At 34.8% G+C, this 19,708-nt stretch overlaps 3 protein-coding genes across 4 annotated transcripts; all 3 read right to left on the reverse strand.

Annotated features, from left to right (window-relative positions):
- Positions 1–271: 271 nt before the first annotated feature.
- On the reverse strand, positions 272–2,812 carry LOC139882861 (cytochrome b-c1 complex subunit 8-2, mitochondrial-like). The gene is made up of 2 exons (XM_071867118.1): positions 2,643–2,812; positions 272–461 (listed from the first exon to the last, which is right to left on the reverse strand). The coding sequence occupies exons 1-2, from the start codon at positions 2,810–2,812 to the stop codon at positions 413–415; spliced, it is 219 nt and encodes a 72-aa protein (XP_071723219.1). The 3' UTR covers positions 272–412.
- Positions 2,813–5,403: 2,591 nt separating this feature from the next.
- LOC139882869 (KH domain-containing protein At3g08620-like) lies at positions 5,404–10,908 on the reverse strand. The gene is made up of 7 exons (XM_071867126.1): positions 10,638–10,908; positions 10,385–10,473; positions 8,037–8,215; positions 6,663–6,785; positions 6,452–6,568; positions 6,090–6,233; positions 5,404–5,766 (listed from the first exon to the last, which is right to left on the reverse strand). The coding sequence occupies exons 1-7, from the start codon at positions 10,727–10,729 to the stop codon at positions 5,620–5,622; spliced, it is 891 nt and encodes a 296-aa protein (XP_071723227.1). The 5' UTR covers positions 10,730–10,908; the 3' UTR covers positions 5,404–5,619.
- Positions 10,909–13,434: 2,526 nt separating this feature from the next.
- On the reverse strand, positions 13,435–17,000 carry LOC139882876 (uncharacterized). 2 transcript variants are annotated; one of them, XM_071867132.1, is made up of 6 exons: positions 16,623–17,000; positions 15,444–15,623; positions 15,216–15,341; positions 14,830–15,030; positions 14,046–14,213; positions 13,435–13,887 (listed from the first exon to the last, which is right to left on the reverse strand). In XM_071867132.1, exons 1-6 carry the CDS (start codon positions 16,875–16,877, stop codon positions 13,576–13,578), a joined length of 1,242 nt encoding a protein of 413 aa, XP_071723233.1. In that variant the 5' UTR covers positions 16,878–17,000; the 3' UTR covers positions 13,435–13,575. The 2 variants fall into 2 exon arrangements, with proteins under 2 accessions (XP_071723233.1, XP_071723238.1); XM_071867137.1 differs by having other exon boundaries at positions 15,444–15,643; positions 16,623–16,731.
- Positions 17,001–19,708: the final 2,708 nt, after the last annotated feature.

Genomic DNA, 19,708 nt, shown 5'->3' on the forward strand with positions numbered 1-19,708 from the left:
CTGGAGTCTGAACTTGTGGGATTGTTAAAGTTTAATGAAAGTTTGCTTTCCCAAAAAAAAAAGTACATATGCTTCAGTATAAACCTACAACATGACCATTGTCCAGTGCAAACAGATACTAACAGATCAAAACTTCATAGTTCCGAAATCATTCACCACCATTCAACATTACCAGTTCAAACAAGAAACAGAACCAGGTTCGAAAAAGGGGATTACTAATAGCTATCTTAAAGTGACCAACACCCCATTACATTACATTACATATGCTAGTATGCTACACCCCATTACAATACACTATAGATGCTGATATGCATCCGACCACATAGGACACTTTCAAGAAACACAATCCATGTTCGTTTAGTACACCACCACACATTATTCTTCATATCTTATTAAAGGCGAAACGCTTCATTTAGTACCGGTGCTCCAACTTCTCTTTTTCCTGGTAACTCTTGACATACCTGCAACAAATTTCCGATTTCAGTGAAAGATGAATATATGAACATCTTGTGTGCCCATAAAACCAACAACATCAACTCTTAAAATTTCATCAACTTCAAAAAAACTTTAGGGGAAAAGTATAAATTGACTTGCAACTTGCGAACGTCTAATGTATAAACATGTCTATTACCCTTGCATATTGTAAATATTAAACTAATAATCTGACTGTTTGGGGGCATAGCCCCCTTGTCTCCACTAAGTACGGCCACTACATGTCTACATTGTATAAGGATTTGTTTCACGTAATAACAAAATATGATCTATTTCCATCTAATAATAAGCTTGTAAAAATCGCTACTCATGAGTACTTGATCAGCACTTGTTAGGGAAAAATCTGAAACTCAGAGTAACCGGGTCAGATGTTGACGACTTTGACTTTGACCGAGTTTTGACTAATTTTCGGAGTAATCCTCAGTTTTGGCTAAGTAATCCCGAGATTTGACCGAGTGATCTGAGGGTTGACTGAGTACTCGGCTCTACTTCCGCAGAAGTTAGCGTGCCAATTCCCTTATTAGCAGAAAATTTAACCATGTCATGTATAGTAGAAGGGATAGCGCCAAACATGCGCAAAGCAGTGCACCTAAGTATCATATTGAATCGCGACTGACTTCGCATTATATAAAGATTCAATAAAGCTTGTCGCCTTAACGACTCATCGCAATCATCAACTAGCTCAATTTGCAACTCCAATTGACCAATAGGCCAAGTTAACTCTCCTGAAAATCCTGCAAGTGAAACCGCAGTAGGTTTCATCAAAGCCTGAACATCTGCAGCCAATTTGCTAAAACATTGTTCGTACATAACATCTACACTGCTACCAGTATCCACATGAACCTTCATAATCATTATGCCAGTATTTGCAATGCGACATGAAACCACCACTGGTTTGTCTACATTCGTAGTCAGATTTGTAGGAGGAAAAGTAATAGGAGGACATTTCCAGCTTGCAATCTGTTCCTTACCGGTGTCATCATAAAAATTGTAATTTGGCATGCCATTCTAGTCATTAAACATAGGCTGGTCCTAACCAGGCGTGAATTTTTCCCGTCAAATTACGTGAAATCCAAAGTGGCACTAGTTTGACGCCCCTAACGCCTATAACGGGCATCAAATTTTGACACTCCAGAGCATCGGAAAAAAAGTTGTGTCAAGGGATTTTTCACCCAATCAGTTTCACCATTGATTTTTATATATTATTAATCAATATAATTTATACTCAACAACCAATAATATTTTACCACATCACCCACCATAAATTTTAACACTCAAATTTGGCACTCCACTGCTTTAAAACCTTGCCACATTTGCAAAAGGTACATCATTACTTGCCTTTGACGTCACAGTCATAGTCACGGTTGGTTAAGAGTAGTTTAAAACCATGGTATGGTGTATCGTGTTTAAAATGTTTTTCGTCTATTTTACACATCTCGAAAAAAAAAACCTATTTCATGAGAATTTTCCTTACATTAAAAACTTGAGTTATCAACAAATTGTTTATTTTCACCTCATGCATCAGTGGCAAAAGTGGCAAAAGCAGAATTTTTCTTCACCGGAGGCAAAAAAAAAAAAAAAATAAAAACCGTAGCAACTTTTTTTTGGCAAAATACAGAGTTTTTGGTGCAAAAATTGGAGGTTTTTGGCAAAATATTGAAGTTTTTGGACAAAATTTGAAGGTTTGTGTGCAAAATTTGAAGGATTCGAGGCAAAATTTGGAGAATTTTGGACAAATTTTGGACGTTTTGAGGCAAAATATGTAGGTTTTGGGGGAAAAAAAATCTACTCGAAAAATCTAAAATTTTAACACTGAAAATTGAAAATCCACGAGGGCGGCGCACCCGGTCCACACATACCACAGCCCCTGCTTGCAATCATGTCTACACTCCTTTAAAAACTAGTAGTACTTATCAGCTTATCCTATTTACAAAAAATTAAGCATCAATTTTGATCATCTAATTACATATGTACCATAACCATCATCATTATATTATGATAACATCCTAATCATAGATCTGTAACGAATCGAGATATCATTATATCAACATCGCAACATGCATAGATCACAGGAACAAAAACAAAACACAATAAATAAATTAAATAAATAAATAAAATAGAAAAGTAGAGTAGAGTTTAATGTGAATTACGCGTAGACGCCAACAATAGGACCGACAAGAAGGAGAGAATTAATCCAGTTATCAGTAACTTTGTGAGTTACTTTATGAGTTATGTCTTTCCAGAGACCAGTCATCACTTTTTGCTGAAACGGAGATAATGCGTACGTCACCGCCTTCACCTTTACCGGAATCTTTCCCATTTTTTTTTTGGAGTTCTGATTTGAGAATGGTAAGAGAGAAATAGGTGGAATTTGATTTTCTGGAACATTCCTGTCCTTTCTTATGGGCCCATTGGGCTTTTTATATGGACTTTGGTTGATATCGTTTAATATCTCTATTTGTACCATGTTCTATGTGGGCAATATAGTATTGTCTATTGTCTATAAGTATTGGTTAGTAGATTTAACTATTTTAATGAGTTCGTGCGTTGCACGAAACTTGTATAAATTAGTAGTCGATAACGTTAATATTAATACTTATCAAATATCTAACACAATTACAATAAAAAGATTTTTTATTATTGATAACATTTTTATCAAAAATATTAGTATTGAATATTAACACTTAGATTATGAGCTCGTCCGTTTGAATCATTTTAACTTCAATCGACAAATAATCGATAAACACTAAACATGAGCCCCTGAAAAGTGGTTTAAAACCGATCATTAAGAATAATATTTTATATACATCTCTAATTGTATATGTTGTTAGTAGAAAGTAATTGCATATGCCGTAATGTCAAACGAAACAGAACACGCATAATTCTGGATATCTATAAGGATTATCAAATAAGTATTTTAACTTCAATTGACAAACATTAGCCCGTTCGTTTATATAATATTTTACAAATATTATATAAACGTAATTTTTAAAATTTATGCGCAAACTGTAAATTAATTTTATATTATAAAATATAATTCTTAAATAATATTATAATGTTAATAAAGACATATCTATTTTATCATTTTTATTACAATAAAAACAATGTAAATGGTTTTCAATATATGGCCATTTATATATATAAATATTATCAATATTTATATTAAATTAATGTATCTATTTGATATGAATTAAAAGTTATTATGATATTATCTATTCTATTAGAGAACTAATTTGAAATTCATTATAATATATAATATTATATTATTAATATAATTATAATATTAATAGTTTTTAATATTAATGTTAATATTAATTATTAATATAATATAATATGATAATATAATATAATATTTTAGGTAATGAAATCTATATATTAAATTAAATTAGGATATCTAATAATTCATTTTATAAATTAAATAAGTGATATACTGACATATGACAGGAATAAATGAGAAGTTGACATGTGCTAGAAATTAATCAATAGGTGACACGTAGTATTATTGTTACACGCTTTATATAATGTATAGATAGATATTTCCCTAATCTCAAATTTTTAATAATTTGTTAACTTCAACTTTAAATATGTTATATAATATATGATAAAATTTATACTAATGAAAGCGCATTTGAAATCTAAACCATTCATATAAAATTTTAAAATATAAACCATTCATATAAAATTTATCAAATATTATATAAGCAAACAAAAATATTTAAAATTAAAATTGTAAAAGAAATATTTTTGAAGGTTAAATGGTACAGTTACAAACTTAATTGTCATTATATATATTGTAGTTTTTATTTATTGCATTTCTTGTAGTTATGTAAGTTAACAATTAACATGTACTCCGTAAGCAGCAACCACCACCGCAAACACCACCCTAACTAGAATAAGGAATCGCTCAAACTACATCTATCAAACCAATGGCCGCGAACCCAGACCCATGTAATAGCTTTCAGAAGCCAATATTATGAGCAAATCTGGTTATTACTTGAAAACCACATCCGGAAATGAAACTACCAAATGGTTGGCTAAATAGCATCCTGGAAACCCACTAGAGCCACCAACAAGAAATCCAAAGTGCTAAAATGAGCATCCAGAAGGGGAAGCAGCAACACAAGGCGGAGCACTTAGAAAGCATAACAAAAATAAAACAGTTCAGAGTAAGAAGAAAGGGAGCAGTTATATAAAAAAACACCGTGAAACGAACACAACCAAAATCTATCTCGGATGAGATCCAAACCCCAAACCAACCCACAAACTGAAACACTTATACAACTCTTGCTTTGCATATACTTTACCACACAACCATTGATGACAAACCAAGCTACCATGGAACAAAGCTACACCTGCAACAAACAGTTAGGTAAGAACCACACTGAAAAACTCTCCGATGACCCACATTGCAAGAAAAATGTTGAAACCGGATTCCGGAAACAAGAGACGAGGCACCTCCCGAATACTCAAACCAGCACAACACCCTGTAGAATGTTGTGTTAATCTACCATATTCGTCACCTACAAGTCCTGTGCCGGACCAAGGAACCAGAAACTAGAAAAAACAACTCGCCGGAATATGCACGCCTCCAGAAAAGGATAAACAAAAATCAGAACAGAAAAAACTCCGACGATAATCAAAGTAAAGCAACCACTAATAATCACAAGTCCACACCAAACAAATGCAGAGTAGGGTAGAAGTCCACCCCCTACACGCTGCCTGCATCCGGCGGGGAACACGACAGAACGGCCGGAAAACTAGGTACTCGACAGAGAAAGGGAAGTGGGACCTGTTGACAGATACTTCAAAACAAACTTTTAAGACATCAATTTCTTGTACTAATAGATATATATATTTCACACTAATAAACACAAAGAAAAGTTTAATAACAAATAAATCCAATAACTGTTCTACTTTAAAATCCAACTAGAGATCCAAAAGCTACAAAAGCAACCAAAGAAAACACATATTATAATTATTATTCATTATTATAATTTTATTAATTAAAAGGAAAAAAAATAACCTACATCAAACTGTTTTTAGTTTCCACTGTTTCATCTTTCAGTTAAAGTTCATCATAGGAGCAAGACGATGATGATGATGATGGCATCATCATCGTCAAGATCCTCAAAAGCCAGTTTTGGCACGCTTCATTCCACTCGAACCAAACGGTGACACGCTTCCTCTAGGCTGAGGGCTATGCTCTCTCAAGTTGTTGTTTAGCATTGCAAGTTCCCTCAACTGTTGTCGCTTGTACAGATCCTGCGATTCATCCTAAAATTCGAAGAAATAAATCAATCACTTGCAACAACAAAAAAGATTAGGAAAAAAAAAAACACACAACAAATATGTCATTTGTGCACTCTTCTTTTTCATCCCGGTATAAGGAACCATGCAACATTTTGTCATGCTATTCATACTTATCGGCGTATAAGATAAGAACACTAAATAGAAATAGTCAATAATACATCAATTTGTTGTACTACGTTAGCCTTTAAAAAAAATGCCGTACTATGTACTAAACATATTTTAGCCTATGTTCGTTTAACAAACATTGCAGCATAACAAAACATACAGTAAATAAATATAAAACGTACCACGGGTTTGAGCAGCTCTTCGATGATTTCTTGTGCTTGTCTCAGACGCATATCGATGACGCTCGGAGACATTTCAGCTTCTATTAAGATGTGAAGCGGTTCATTAAGATGCTCATAGCCTGGTCTGCCCCTTAAACTCTCCTCCTATTCAACACGATGCAAAAAACACTTAGACGGGTACTAAATAATAGGGTGGTAAAAGTTTTAGTAGTTAACTTAACTTGTTTCCATTTGTTTTTAAAAGGTTGCAATATGGGTGGGGTAACGGGTCGAAATGGGCATTTTAGCTTTTGTTTATTTGATTTATGTTTTATGGGTCCAAATTCCCGGGAACTGATGAACGAAGTAAAGAGTTGTTGTACCTTATCAGGGTCTTTAATGGAACCCCTTCCTCTGATGAAAACACGGCATCCAGTAGAAGCTTCGACTCGCTTTAACGAATTGCCTCGTGGACCTAGAAGCCTACCGACAAAGTTGAACTAAAAAATAGAAAGAAAAGCTTTAACTCTGTTTCAAAAACAAAAGGATATTAAGTTTAAATAATCTGCATTTGAGGTATAGAATAGAACATACATTAGGGAAGCTGTCAACGGGTATATCCAAGCGCAACACCCTTTTAGCGTTGAAAGAACTTGGGCTCACTGGTCCTGCGTTCCAGTGATCAATCGGTGGCAGTCCTTGTGGCCCACCAAATCGCTGTAATTACATTACACTCAAAATTAAAAACCAACATCACAAATGTGTAGAAGTCAACTTTTTTCCTAAGGCGTCTCATGCTCATACCCGGCAAACATGTCAGATTGGGTCGGTTTGGGTAACGGGTCAAAACGGTTTTGGTTTGAAATGGGTTATGGGACAAACAGATAAAAATTTTAAACGGGTCCATATGGGTTGGTTTAGGTAACCAGCCGAAATGGGTAATGGGTCAAATGGGTCAAACAGGTCCAACCGGGTCATATACTCAAGGTTGGAGAACTCAGGACTCGGGGAGTACTCGGTCAGCACTTTTTGGGAGTACTCGGCAACTCGGGGAGTACTCGGATGTTGACCAAGTTTGACTTTGACAGACTTTTGGTTGATTTTGACCGAGTAATCCCGAGTGTGACCAAAGTTGACCAAGTTTGACCGAGTAATTGAACGGGTACTCAGACCGATCTCAAAACCAAGAACTCGGCGAGTACTAGCCGAGTTTTACTAAAATCTACAGCCCTGCACATGCTTCAAATTAAAATGCCAACTACGATATTTGCATTATTTTCTTAAGGTGTCTCGTACTGTAAATTACCATGCCAAATACTAGTTTAGTATTATTTTCTTATGGGGTCTCGTGCTGCAAATTAGCATGACAATAATGAGTTTTGTATTATTTTTTAGAATAGATAGATGGCCATGCAAGTTTATGAACTATAAACATAATAACAGGGCAAGATGAGATGCAATTATGCACCGAATCATGTTTCATTGTGGGTCTTATTGAAAGTTGTGCAAAACGTATGTGTATCTGAATCTATATTCGAGCTACGAGTATCACATGCTGAAATATACTTGTCTCACTCTTGACTATAAAATGGTTTAGGTAAGGGACACAGATAAGATAACAGAGGGCACATGTTATAAATAAAAATAAATAAATAACTTATAGATTAAATAATAATCTACGATACTCGAGGAGCACAACCTAGGTATGTAGTTTTATGTCATGATTAAACAACAAAAAAAATAATAATCTAAAAAATGTTAATCGAGCGAAGAGTATTATCTCATGAGCTACAATCGTTTAATAATTATAGCTCCAAATAGATGGATATGAACACAATATCAACGTTATGCACAGAATGTAAGAATTACAAACAGTAACCGAACATAAGATTTTAAATATTTACTAAACAAAAAGTGGTAAGAATGCTACATTTGGCAACAAATGATCTTAAGCACAAATGGACTCACCTCATGTTGAAGCGGACTCCAACCGGCATTACCATTTCCATTCCAACGACCTAAACCTTTAGCAGCCGCAACATCAGGCATAATATCTAACGGGTTCAACGGACTTGGACTTCCACGTTGCAGTCTTTCATATTCGTTAAACACTGGATTTTGTATCCTCCCTGAAGCCCTTAATATCTCTGCTAATCAAATAGATTAGTCCCATTAATCATATATCAAAATTAGGTTATTGATCCATGCATACTTAAGAATATGAAACATAAACTTATGTATTGAATACATAACCAAATGTGAAAAACAGGGTGATATAGTATATAAATCAATGAATCAATTCATTAAGTATCATATCCACATCCTTTGCAATATATGATACATTGATACAATTGTCAACTTTTATAGAAATATGCCTCATCTCTTTCTTGTTTAATCATATAGTAATATTTGAAGGAAAGTACATAAGTACATAACATGTTCACCACCATTCACAACTGAAACACGACAACGGTATAACATATGTAGCAAGGATTAATATTTAACACAAACGGGAATAAAATGTTATTAGAACATTGACGAGAATGGGCTGGTTTGAGGATGGGGAAAAAAAAATCAACAATTCTATGTGCATTAACAATTTGATGCAACTTTAACATATTGTGTCTTTAGCATAGGTCCATGTGGCTCTAAACAATGTCAAAACTTGTGAACCATCCTTTTTAAAAATTAGAAATTTTACAAAAATAAGTATTTTGGGATAGCATTACTCGAAAGAGTCCAAATTTAGTTGCACCGTCGACTAATGCAACCTAACACTACCTATATTGACTAACGTGTCACATGTTTTAAGTGCTCTAGCTTATCTAATTTCTCAAAAATAGTAATATAGTCACGCGAGCTTACTACCATTCTACTGGCAATTTTATCATTTATTTATCATTGGTTTATTTACCATATGTTATTTGCTCTATATTTTAGTATATATTCTTATATCTTATAAGGTGACTCCCAGCGTTCTCGTCGATAACCCGCTTTGGAGCTCGCCAATTTACACGCCATTGGCACCATCACTTCATAATCTCGCCAATTTTACACCGTGTTTCATTTTCTCGTTAAATAGCATATAAAAGGACGGGATCTTGTGCAAAATTTTGTTGTACATATAGCAATAAAAATTGTACTTTGTATTAATAAATTAATTTAGTGGGTCCTAATTTATGTGAAGGGTTATGTCATGGTTGGGAGTGAAATGTCTTGGGTGTGTGATGGAAAGGAAATGTTGAGGTGTCGCTGATGTGACAGTGTGTTAATTAAGAAATGAGCTTCATGGTTGTAAGTGGTCTAATGATATCAATCAATAAAGGTGATTAAAATGATAAATATGGAGCCTAAATTTGAGTAAGGGAAAAAAAGGAGGTTTTGAACAACCCCTACTATAATGGGATCACATATGAGATTTTAGGCAGGTTCGAGGACGTGGATTAAAAAAATCCTCGTCCCGAACCCACCCCCATTCCTCATTCTACTCCCTAAGTTGACATGTATAATCAATTCTAGTCATTTAAACATATCACGTCTTTAGCATGGGTCCATTTGGGTTCTAAACAATGTCAAAACATGTGAATCTACCTATTGAAAATTAGATATTTACAAAATCAAGTACTTTAGAATACCATTACTCGAAAGAGTCCAAAGTTGGTTACACCACCGACTAATGCCAGCTAATGCCACCTCTATTTGCTAAAAGTGTCACGAGTTTTAAGCGCTCTAGCTTATTTAATTCATCAAAAATAGTAATATAGTCACGCGAACTTACCACCGTTACAGCTCAAACTTTGTCGTTTATATACTATTAGCTTATCTAAACATTTCCGAGGCATGAAAAACGCTAGTATACTCATCACAATATCCGCATGTAACCGCTTAAAAATCGTCATCATTACTATTTTACAAAAACAATTGCATCATTCAAAACAAAATTGCAAAACTTATAATCAAAAAATAGAAAATAAGTTAAGAAACCTATCGATTTCAATAAAATGCTTTGTTTGACATTCAAAGCTAGGATTTAACTTCCTAAAATCACTATCAAGCAACCAAATAAACAATCAATCCTTTTAAAGAATAAAATCAATTTACATTCAAGGACTATTTTATCAATTCAACTTCAAGCAATCACCAAGTAGCATCAACCCATTAATTTATGGATGAATAATATCCTAACATAATAAACTAAATGCAAAATGTATGATTGAAACAAGATCTATGAACACAAAAATGACAAAATCAGCTAATTGAAAACAAATGCAAAATAAAAAATACACATAGATCCAAGAAATGATAAAGAATCAAACCTTGATTCAACAATCTAGTGCAAATAGGAAGAACTTGCACAAAGGGAGCCAACTTCTTCTTTTCTTCCAATAGCTCTGCAAGGTATGAGCTGCAAAAAAAAAAAAAAATTAAATAAATTAATACTCCAATAACACAAAACAACTTACATGAAAATCCAAGAAAATGAATAATAAATAAAAAATTAAGTGGGTATCATTAAAAACAAAATAAAAAAGAAATAAGTTCTTAATTCTTGGTATGAAAAAAGAGTACTTCTCAATATCAGTGTTGGTCCAAATATGTGGTGAAGCAGGGGCTCTAGCAGGTGAGTAGTTCAAGTTTTGAGTAGCATATAAACTTGACATGATGATGACTGGGTGGTTGTTATTTGCCCAAATAGGGCCGCCGCTAAGGAAAACAGGGTGAGGGAGAGTTAATAAGATAACAAGAAGCTTTGATGGTTTGTGCAGTGAACCCTGCAGAAGAGAGAGGGGCGCATAGAAATAAAAAGAAAAATCAAATGTGAAATGGAAAATGGAAAATTACTGTGAAGAAAAATAAAAAGGAATGATGAAAAATCGAGTGGCTTCTTTTAAAGGGGGTTGGTGCTGAAATGTTTGATTAATTTACATTACTAATCCTTAACCCCTTTGGTTTTATTTGGATTGTGTATCAATTTAATTATTCACTCAACTTATATATTTTAATCAAGTCGGAGAAATAGGAATTCGGAGAGTTCTCGGCTACTGAGAGTTCTCGACAGTTGACTTTCGTTGACTTTTGGGATAATTTTTATGATACCCGAGAATTGACCGACTTGACCGAGAATTGACCTATTTGACCGAGATTTGACCGAGAAACTCCATTTATCGGTCGTTGTTCGATTAAACCGGTTGTTGATCAATTTTTTGGCCGATTCCAAAATGGGAACTCAGTAGAAACTCCAAAACGATTTCTCGGCGAGAACTCGGTCGATTTTTTTCAATTTTTGCAACCTTGATTTTAATATGTCCATCAATAAAATATCGAGTATTGTTTCTTTTATAATTTAAGTTTTTAATGCACAATGTTGATGGTTTTATCACATAATATTAATAATTTGGTAAAAATTAAAGAGTTATTAGTATAACGGTATCGAGGTGCCTCTAATAAAGAAGTTGTGGTTTCAATTTCATGGGCGGACATAACGCTCCTAACGTTCAAACGCAATCAAGATTTAAAAAAATCTCGAGGGTGGTTATTAGAGTTGATCTCTTGTAAATATGTTGTCCGATAGTACAAGGTTTAACATAGTTAATTTTTTTTAACAGCGAGATTGGAGTCACTAACGGGAACCAATAAAGGAGTTCTCACCACCCGATCATATTCGTTCCACGTGTCAAGGATGTTCCACCGAACTAATGTTATAGGAGAGGCTCTGCGTGTAGTCACCCCCTTGAGAAACACCCCCTAAACAACTGTCATAGGACATGCTCAGGAAGTGATGCCTCCAAATGACTCCATAAGCAACTGCAAACCATATTGCATAATGAAATCTTCAGGTGAGACTCGGACTCGAGACCTCACGAACACTTGATAGTTGTGGTAACCACTCAGCTAAATGAGGTTATCATAAGTTAATTGCTACGATTCGTAAACTATTTTCTTGATGACAAGAGGTCGTATTGGCAAGTGAACCTAAGCTTCTGTGAGTGAGTGGGGTCCACAGAGATATGAGTCCCGTAAAGAGGTTGCACATCGCATATATGGGGCATACAAACTACAAGATGAGTGGAGTAGACATGCAGGATACATGACCATTATAAGCAATGGTTATTTAAATATATTACAATTGATGATGACATGTCTGAGAGCCTGACCATATTATGTAAGGACTCATATCATACTCTTGGTCAACAAATTCTTCTTACGTGTATATCATTACTCGTTAGTGTGTGTCATGTGACCGTGTTGATCATATATTGACCGTGTATAACATGGCCTTGATACACTGTCCTCTTCTTAATGAGGTTAGGCGACGCTTTGGGATGATGTTGGCTCGGGTCCAACATGACCTTGTCGTCAAGATGATTATTATGAATATTGATGTGGCCTTCAGTTAAGCGCAATAATTCAGCTTATTTGGGGAGTAGTCTACCCGAATCCACCATGATCTCGATGCAAATATCAAGATTAGTGTAGAACTAGTCTTCTTGGAGGTCAAGCTCAAACTAGCATGTTGGGACGATATAGCAAGTCATTAATCCCATAATGATCTAATTACTTCGCACAGTGAAGCTCTTCTGACTAAAAAAATTTGTCTTTTACGATTAAAACTTCACATTCCAAAATTTTTTAGATTAAATCCTTGTAGCAGTCGGGCTATTGGGCAATGCATATATTGGACTTCTATAATATCAAGGCTCAAGTGTTTATTTGGCATGTTCTCTCTAAATACACACACGTGTCTAATTACCAGTAAATTTCAACTTGTACAACTTGTTTGTATTTATATCCCTGTGTTTAATTTCTAGTGACATTTCAAATTGTGTAGCTAGATCAAGATTCTGAGTATGTACAAGATTCGGATATTCATGGTTGGAAACATAAATTGAACATTGGATTCTTGAGGAGTACGTATGCAGCATTTGTTTATGACAACATGATGGGTCGGATACAACTATATGTAGGGAATAAGGGACGTACATTGATTCTTTAATAAACGTTTTACCATTATACTCCGTAACACAATATTGTCAAATACAGGTGATATACATTGATTCGTTAAAGGTTTTAGTGTTTTACTGTTGTCAAATAGAGGTGACAAAACACATGTTTTGGGGTAGGAGCTCGACAATGAATAGGTGATGATCAATAAAACACCATTTTTTGGTTAGACTTCACAAAATGTGTTCTAAAGCACTGTATGAAAGAATATTTTAATGCACATTTGGTAAACTTGTTATCTCTAGGCAATCTTAATTTTCAATGATGGCTAAACTAACGGGAATTATTATTATTGTTTATTAACCGTCGTGTAGTTTTAAAATAGCTAATACATACATTACATTATGTTTCAAGGTCAATAAAATGGAACCAAATGCTTCCTGCATGTACCATATAAAAAAATAAATACATAATTTGAACAATTATTACATATTAACATTAAAAGTAGTATATAAGTATAAATATATTAGGTCTACATGTGAAACAATAATATAACAAAAACTACTCACATTTTGAGTTGATCCTCTGTGTTTACAACAAAGGGGCTGGTGGGCGTTACAGGTGAAGACGAGATATCTCCAATTACATGCGGGTTTGAGTTGCGAGGTGTCACCGGATTACTGGTTGTGAAGGAGTTGTTGATGGGGTATACTTCTGAAACCTCCTCTCTATTTTCATCTATGTAAACCACATCCTGCATTGTCAGTTGGTGGTATTCCACTATTTCCCTAAGAAATCGATTCTCTCGCGCGTAAACCGAGTTCTCCTGTGCCAAACGAGCTTTTTCTGCTAAAAGCGATTCCAGTTGGAGCCGAATCTGCAAATGTAAACAAAAAATAAAATAGCTAAACACAGATCTATCACAGCATTATTTTGTGTCTGGTTCAACTTTTAAAATAGAGGTCGCAACTTCAACCCATTTAGCTTTTAATGGGGCTATTTAACATATGAAAAACAGAAAAAATGCAGATGTACCAGATCATCGTCTTCGGGGCGATCATCGCCGTCCCCACCAGCATCCCTAAGGACTCTATTTTCTTCTTCTAACTGAGCACAACGTTCTTTTGCAAAAGCAAGATCAGCCTTCACTGTTTTCAGCTCCCGAAGTAGAACTTTTGCTTTTGCTGCCATTGCCATTGAAACCTGTCATCAAAAGCAACCTGATATGATACATGTACATGATAGCAACTATATTAGAATATTATATTAATATTAATGTAACTAGAATTTGCTTGCTATAGCAATCTAAAAAATGAAACATCTATTATATATGATGACATGCATACAAGATGATTACTAGAGGTCGCAATTTTAACTTATTTTACTTATAAACGGGTCAATTCGGGTTATGTTATATCTTTAACAGATTAACAGAAACAGATTAACTAATTTGAAGGGATGGCCCTAATGTTGGGTTGACAAAAGCCAACATGAACGTCTCCCATGTGTATTATTAATGTGTCAAATCGTCTAAATCATTTCACTAGATAAACTAGATGCTTTTGAAATGATACAACTTTTGTAGTCATCGATTATCCGGACAAGAAATAATTATGAAATATCCAAACAAGCCTGGATACAAATTAAAAGCCAAGAACCAATCTAACGCGTACCATACCCACCTTGACCCGTTAGGCTGTTAAGCCTGCCCACCCATTTGTCACCTCTAATAGTGAGGTATAGTGCTCCGCATAGAAATAACATAGACATAGTAAAGGAAAACATTATATCAACCAGTACTACACATCTGCCACCTTACGTCTCTAGAGGCCTTCAGTTGAATTTCTGTATCAGTCTGCGTCTGGGGTTGACTAGGGACTTGCGTCTTTTGTAATTGCCTTGCAGTCCCAACCTTTGCAACCGGAACTTCCATAGCAGTAGCAGACTTTTTCTTTATCTGTCGTTTACGTGTTTCCTGAATGATGTCAGCGGTTCGATTCTCCACAACTGTCATACCTTCCTGTGATCATAGCATCAAAGTCTCATGTAAATGCCTGAACATATCTTTCAATTGTTTCTCCTAACTGTTTCAGTTGCTTTTGTCACTAAAAACCAGATTTAACCTGATCGGTTGTATCCTAGAAGCTCCTAACTTTTTTTTTTCTGATTCACGGACTTAAAAAAAAAGATATTGCAGAAGCTTACCTCAAGAGCATTACCAATGGTGTCACCAATGTAATTGAGGGATGATGTAATTGCATTAAGCCCCTTCTGCAATGCAGGATTATCTTCCTTTTGATTATTTTGTGGCACCTCATACTGCCTAGAATGCTGTATATAACAAAGAAGGAAAAAATACAGTAATTACTTTTGTACAAGGTCCATATGGTTATTATGAAGTATCTTTGAATAACTTCCATATCTAGTTATTACCTGACCCTTTGCTTCTGCATTAGACATCTGTTGTCTTCTCCTTTCGGGTGTTTCATATTGTTGGGCCACATCATCGTCATCAATTATGGCCCTGGCTTTTCGAGCAAGAGCACCCCAAAATCCACGTTTGGGCTCATCCAAACTCTTGGTTGATGTACCACCAAATCTTGTTGAATCATCCTACAACCATGAGTAACCATCTGCTAAGGGAACTACATGATTACTCAAGCAAAATACATTCACATATAAGTAAAATAAGAAATTAGCAGCTACAGAAACCCATCGTCATTTAAAATTAAACTCAATCAAACTATCCAATTGCAAGTGTAAACCAACAAATGAACGCCGAAAGAAGACAGAAAGAAAGCAAGAGAGGGCCTGGGACCTATTCCACTTTATTAGTAAAAGGTCTACTGTATTATACCACAGCATTGTGCTTACGAGGCTTGATGAAATTGTTGTGTTATATTCACTTAGGAAGAACTGTCAAATCTTCTATTCTAGACTTTTAGCTTAAGTAACATATCTTTTTTCCTACATGTTTTCCTGATTCTATGCAATTGCTGCCTCCTATGGTGACTGACTAAATTGGTATCCATATATGGATACAAGATGTTATGTATCTTGTAGCAAATAGTCCCTTTCTAATATTCACACCCTTTGCATAAGCAACCACAACAAATGTCGCATATTTGTAGACGACGAACTGTGTTAAAGCAGTCCAATGCCTCTTCCTTATCAGAAAAAAAATGCTCATTGACCATTCTTTGTTTTCGTTCTTTTATTAAGCCTCTAGTTATCAGTTATCACACATATTCCCTTGCCTCCAACAAAATCAATTACAGGCAAACCTAATACACCACCACCACTAATCATCCACCACTCTTGAACTTCTTAATATTTAATCTGTAACTTCTATTACAATAAAATATTACAAGCAGATAATCATGAATATAATTCTAGGCCCTTCACAAAGCCAGAAGATCATAAGTTCAACGCTTTGACTTTAGTTCACTCTAATCTTCCTATAGCATTAGCTAAAATTCAAAATTTCAGTATTAGATCACTGTATATCTAGGTTTGAAATGATAAGCTTACACAGATAGACCTTTAGCTACAGATAGACATATGCACAAAATACACACAAAAGCCAAAAACTGTACGGATAAATATGCCTACCTTAACAGAAGACGAATAAGAAGATCGAACAGGATTTAATTTCCGGGGTGAAAGAGCGGATTCACCGTACGCAGAAGACAAAGAAGAATCACGGTGAGCAGAAGATGCTCTGATCGCTTTCGCTGCAAGAGAAGATGAACTGTCTTCTGGTGGATCTAAATTAGGTGTAATTGAATTAGGGTTAGGGTTAGAGATTGCAAATTCTTCCCTAAATAATGAATCTTTCGAAAATCCTTGCTTTCTTCTATACGCCATAACAAGTATGTTTGAAATCTTAAGTATTTCACCACCGCCGTCGCAACCACCCCGCCGTCGCGGAAATAGAAACGTCGGTGACCGGAAGTGGATCCCAAAGCTCACGATTCAGTCCAACTTTGAACTGTCAGTTACTAACTAATGGTCAACGGCTCGGATAGTTGTGTTTTATATGAAGTTATTGGACCATTTATGGGCCTTGTTTTCATAGTAAGCCTTTTAGTAATGGGCTTTTAAATTCTACCAAGACATCTATTACTGTAACATCCATGCTTTGCACTAAATTTTACATTAAAAGTTAAAGGGATGGTTTAGATTAGCTTGTATTAATGGACTTTATTTTAGCTTATAAAGTTGATATATTTTGAAAACATCTTAATTTTATCTCAATGATAAAAGTTAGTTAGCAATAGAGACAGCTTATTATATCAAGACAATGCAATAAGTTAAAAAGCTTTGTAACAAAACTTATCCGGCCAACCTCTAAATGGGCAGTAATTGCATTGCGTGTGAAAAAAAGGACGATGACGGATATAACATCACCCTCAAATTTCTTGAACATATCGCTTAGATGTTCCAAATTCAATGATGGTAGGCTAAACAATGACGACGAATGTGATTGTGGCGGAATCTACCCTCTTATGTCAGTTATGCACAGTGTGTATAGGCCTGCAATCTAGAGAGCACCATTCAATCAGGTATGTGATATCGTAGGAGCTCGCAAATAATATGAAATTTATTATATGGGTTCGAACCCACTAATTAAACTAATTTCAATAAGTTGACATAAGTATAAGGAATTTGGCTTTGACATAATTGTAATGAATTTGGCTTTGACATAACTAAGGAATCGGGCTTTAAAAACATAATAACAAATCCTTGTATTGTTGGTCCAGTGGTATTGGCTCATACCTCTTTTTAGAGGTTGAGAGTTCGATTTTCTGGGGTGACAATATTGCACACAAGTATATTCCGATGATCTTGAAATCTACTCAAGGTCGTCATTCGCACATCGCGTTGCGAGGGCAACGGGGAGGGGGTTTTTTACCGGCCATGCTCTCGGATTAGTTCGGGTTTTCTACAGGGCAGCAGTTGAGGGGTTATGCAACTGCGGGAGATGATCGTGTGAGTGGTTTAGTCCCCCCTAGGCAGGGGAGGCCCAGAGGGGGAGCAAAGTGATCGACCGCTCAGGGCCCTTGATATTCTGGGAGCCATTATTTTTATGTATACAGACATAATCGGAGATTTGAGAAGTAGGAGAACTAGGAAAACTCAAATGAAGCAACGAAGGCAAAGCACAATAGGCCCAAAACAACAATCAAAGGCCTCATAAATAAAAGAAATCAAAGTCCACTAGCATTCTAGCAAAGTCGAAAGAGTTTTTTTTTTTTTTAATAGTTTATAATATGAATATGAATTGGATATTTTATGGTAGCTTTTGTAGCTGATAACTTATACGGCATTTGAAAGTGCCTCATTCAGGTCCTTATACGGAAGATCACTTTTTAGTATAATGAAAATGCTCTACTTTAACTCGTTACTAAGACCACTTGTAGTGGTTGGGGGCGTGGGTTGGGGGCGTGGGTTGCTTTTTGATGACTAGGACGTGTGAGTTGTTTTTGTGGAGTAGTGGTGGTGTGAGTTGAGAGTATTGTGATGATGTGTTAAAATATAATTGAGTTAAGTATTAAAAGGGATATAAAATAATATTTTTAAATTAAAAAAAATAAAGAAACAAGCAACGCCTGTTGCCATCTCCGTTGCAGGGCCACTCAAGCCCCAAACAATGCCCCAATACTCCAAAATTGGTGTTGCTTGCTTGCCACATCACCTTGGCCACGCCACATTTTCAAACCGATACAAGGGGTCTAAGGTAAAATGCACCTTTAATAAGGCAGGAAAGTAGTGCTTAATCATTTCTAACTACTTTCAAGCAAAACAGAATAATATATACACTTCAAATTTGGTTGGGTAACGGGTATGACTTATTTACGTACCTAAAAATAGTATAATTTCTAGATAATATTTATACTCCGTAATTAATAATATGATTTGTATACTAATTAAAATATGAAAGGACTATTTGTTGCATTTTAAGGGATTTTTGGTGAGAACTTAGAGGGTGTTTGGGAATGCGATTTGAAGTTGATTTTTTGATTATTACGTTTTGAAAACGCAAATAAATAGTTCATAGTGTTTGATAAAATAAGTTTAAAAATCAATTATCTACGTTATAAGGCTATGAAATCGCAACTTTGGAGAAGTGGGCTATTGGTTACTGCAAGCAACACGTGAAATTTGATTTACTAGTAACCTTAACAAAATTACTGAAGTACCCTCCAATCTCACTTATAATTTGTTACTCCGTAAGTTCCTATTATGCATAAATGCAAAGCAAGGTAAGGTTCACTTGTTTTATTACTGGATATCTAATTTATATGTTTTTATTATTATTATTATTATGTTATATATATATATATATATATATATATATATATATATATATATATATATATATAATGATAATAATTTGTTACAAATCATAAAAAATGTATCATTAGATATTAAATGTATACTTTTTTTCTTTACTTTAAAAGGATGTCCTTTTTGGTAATTCTACACGTTAAGTTATCAAATAATCCGATTTTCTCAAACACTCAAAAACTAAATATCTGATTATTATGATATCAAACAACAAAATTAAATCCAAACACCATTAATCAAAATCACGTTTTGTTGAAGCTTATTATTTGATTATGATTATCTAAAACGCATAATCAATATTCAAAACGCAAATCCAAACATCCCCTTAGAGAGAAACGAGAGGACTA

This window comes from Rutidosis leptorrhynchoides, chromosome 1 (assembly GCF_046630445.1).
Source record: "Rutidosis leptorrhynchoides isolate AG116_Rl617_1_P2 chromosome 1, CSIRO_AGI_Rlap_v1, whole genome shotgun sequence".
Taxonomy (NCBI): Eukaryota; Viridiplantae; Streptophyta; class Magnoliopsida; order Asterales; family Asteraceae; genus Rutidosis; species Rutidosis leptorrhynchoides.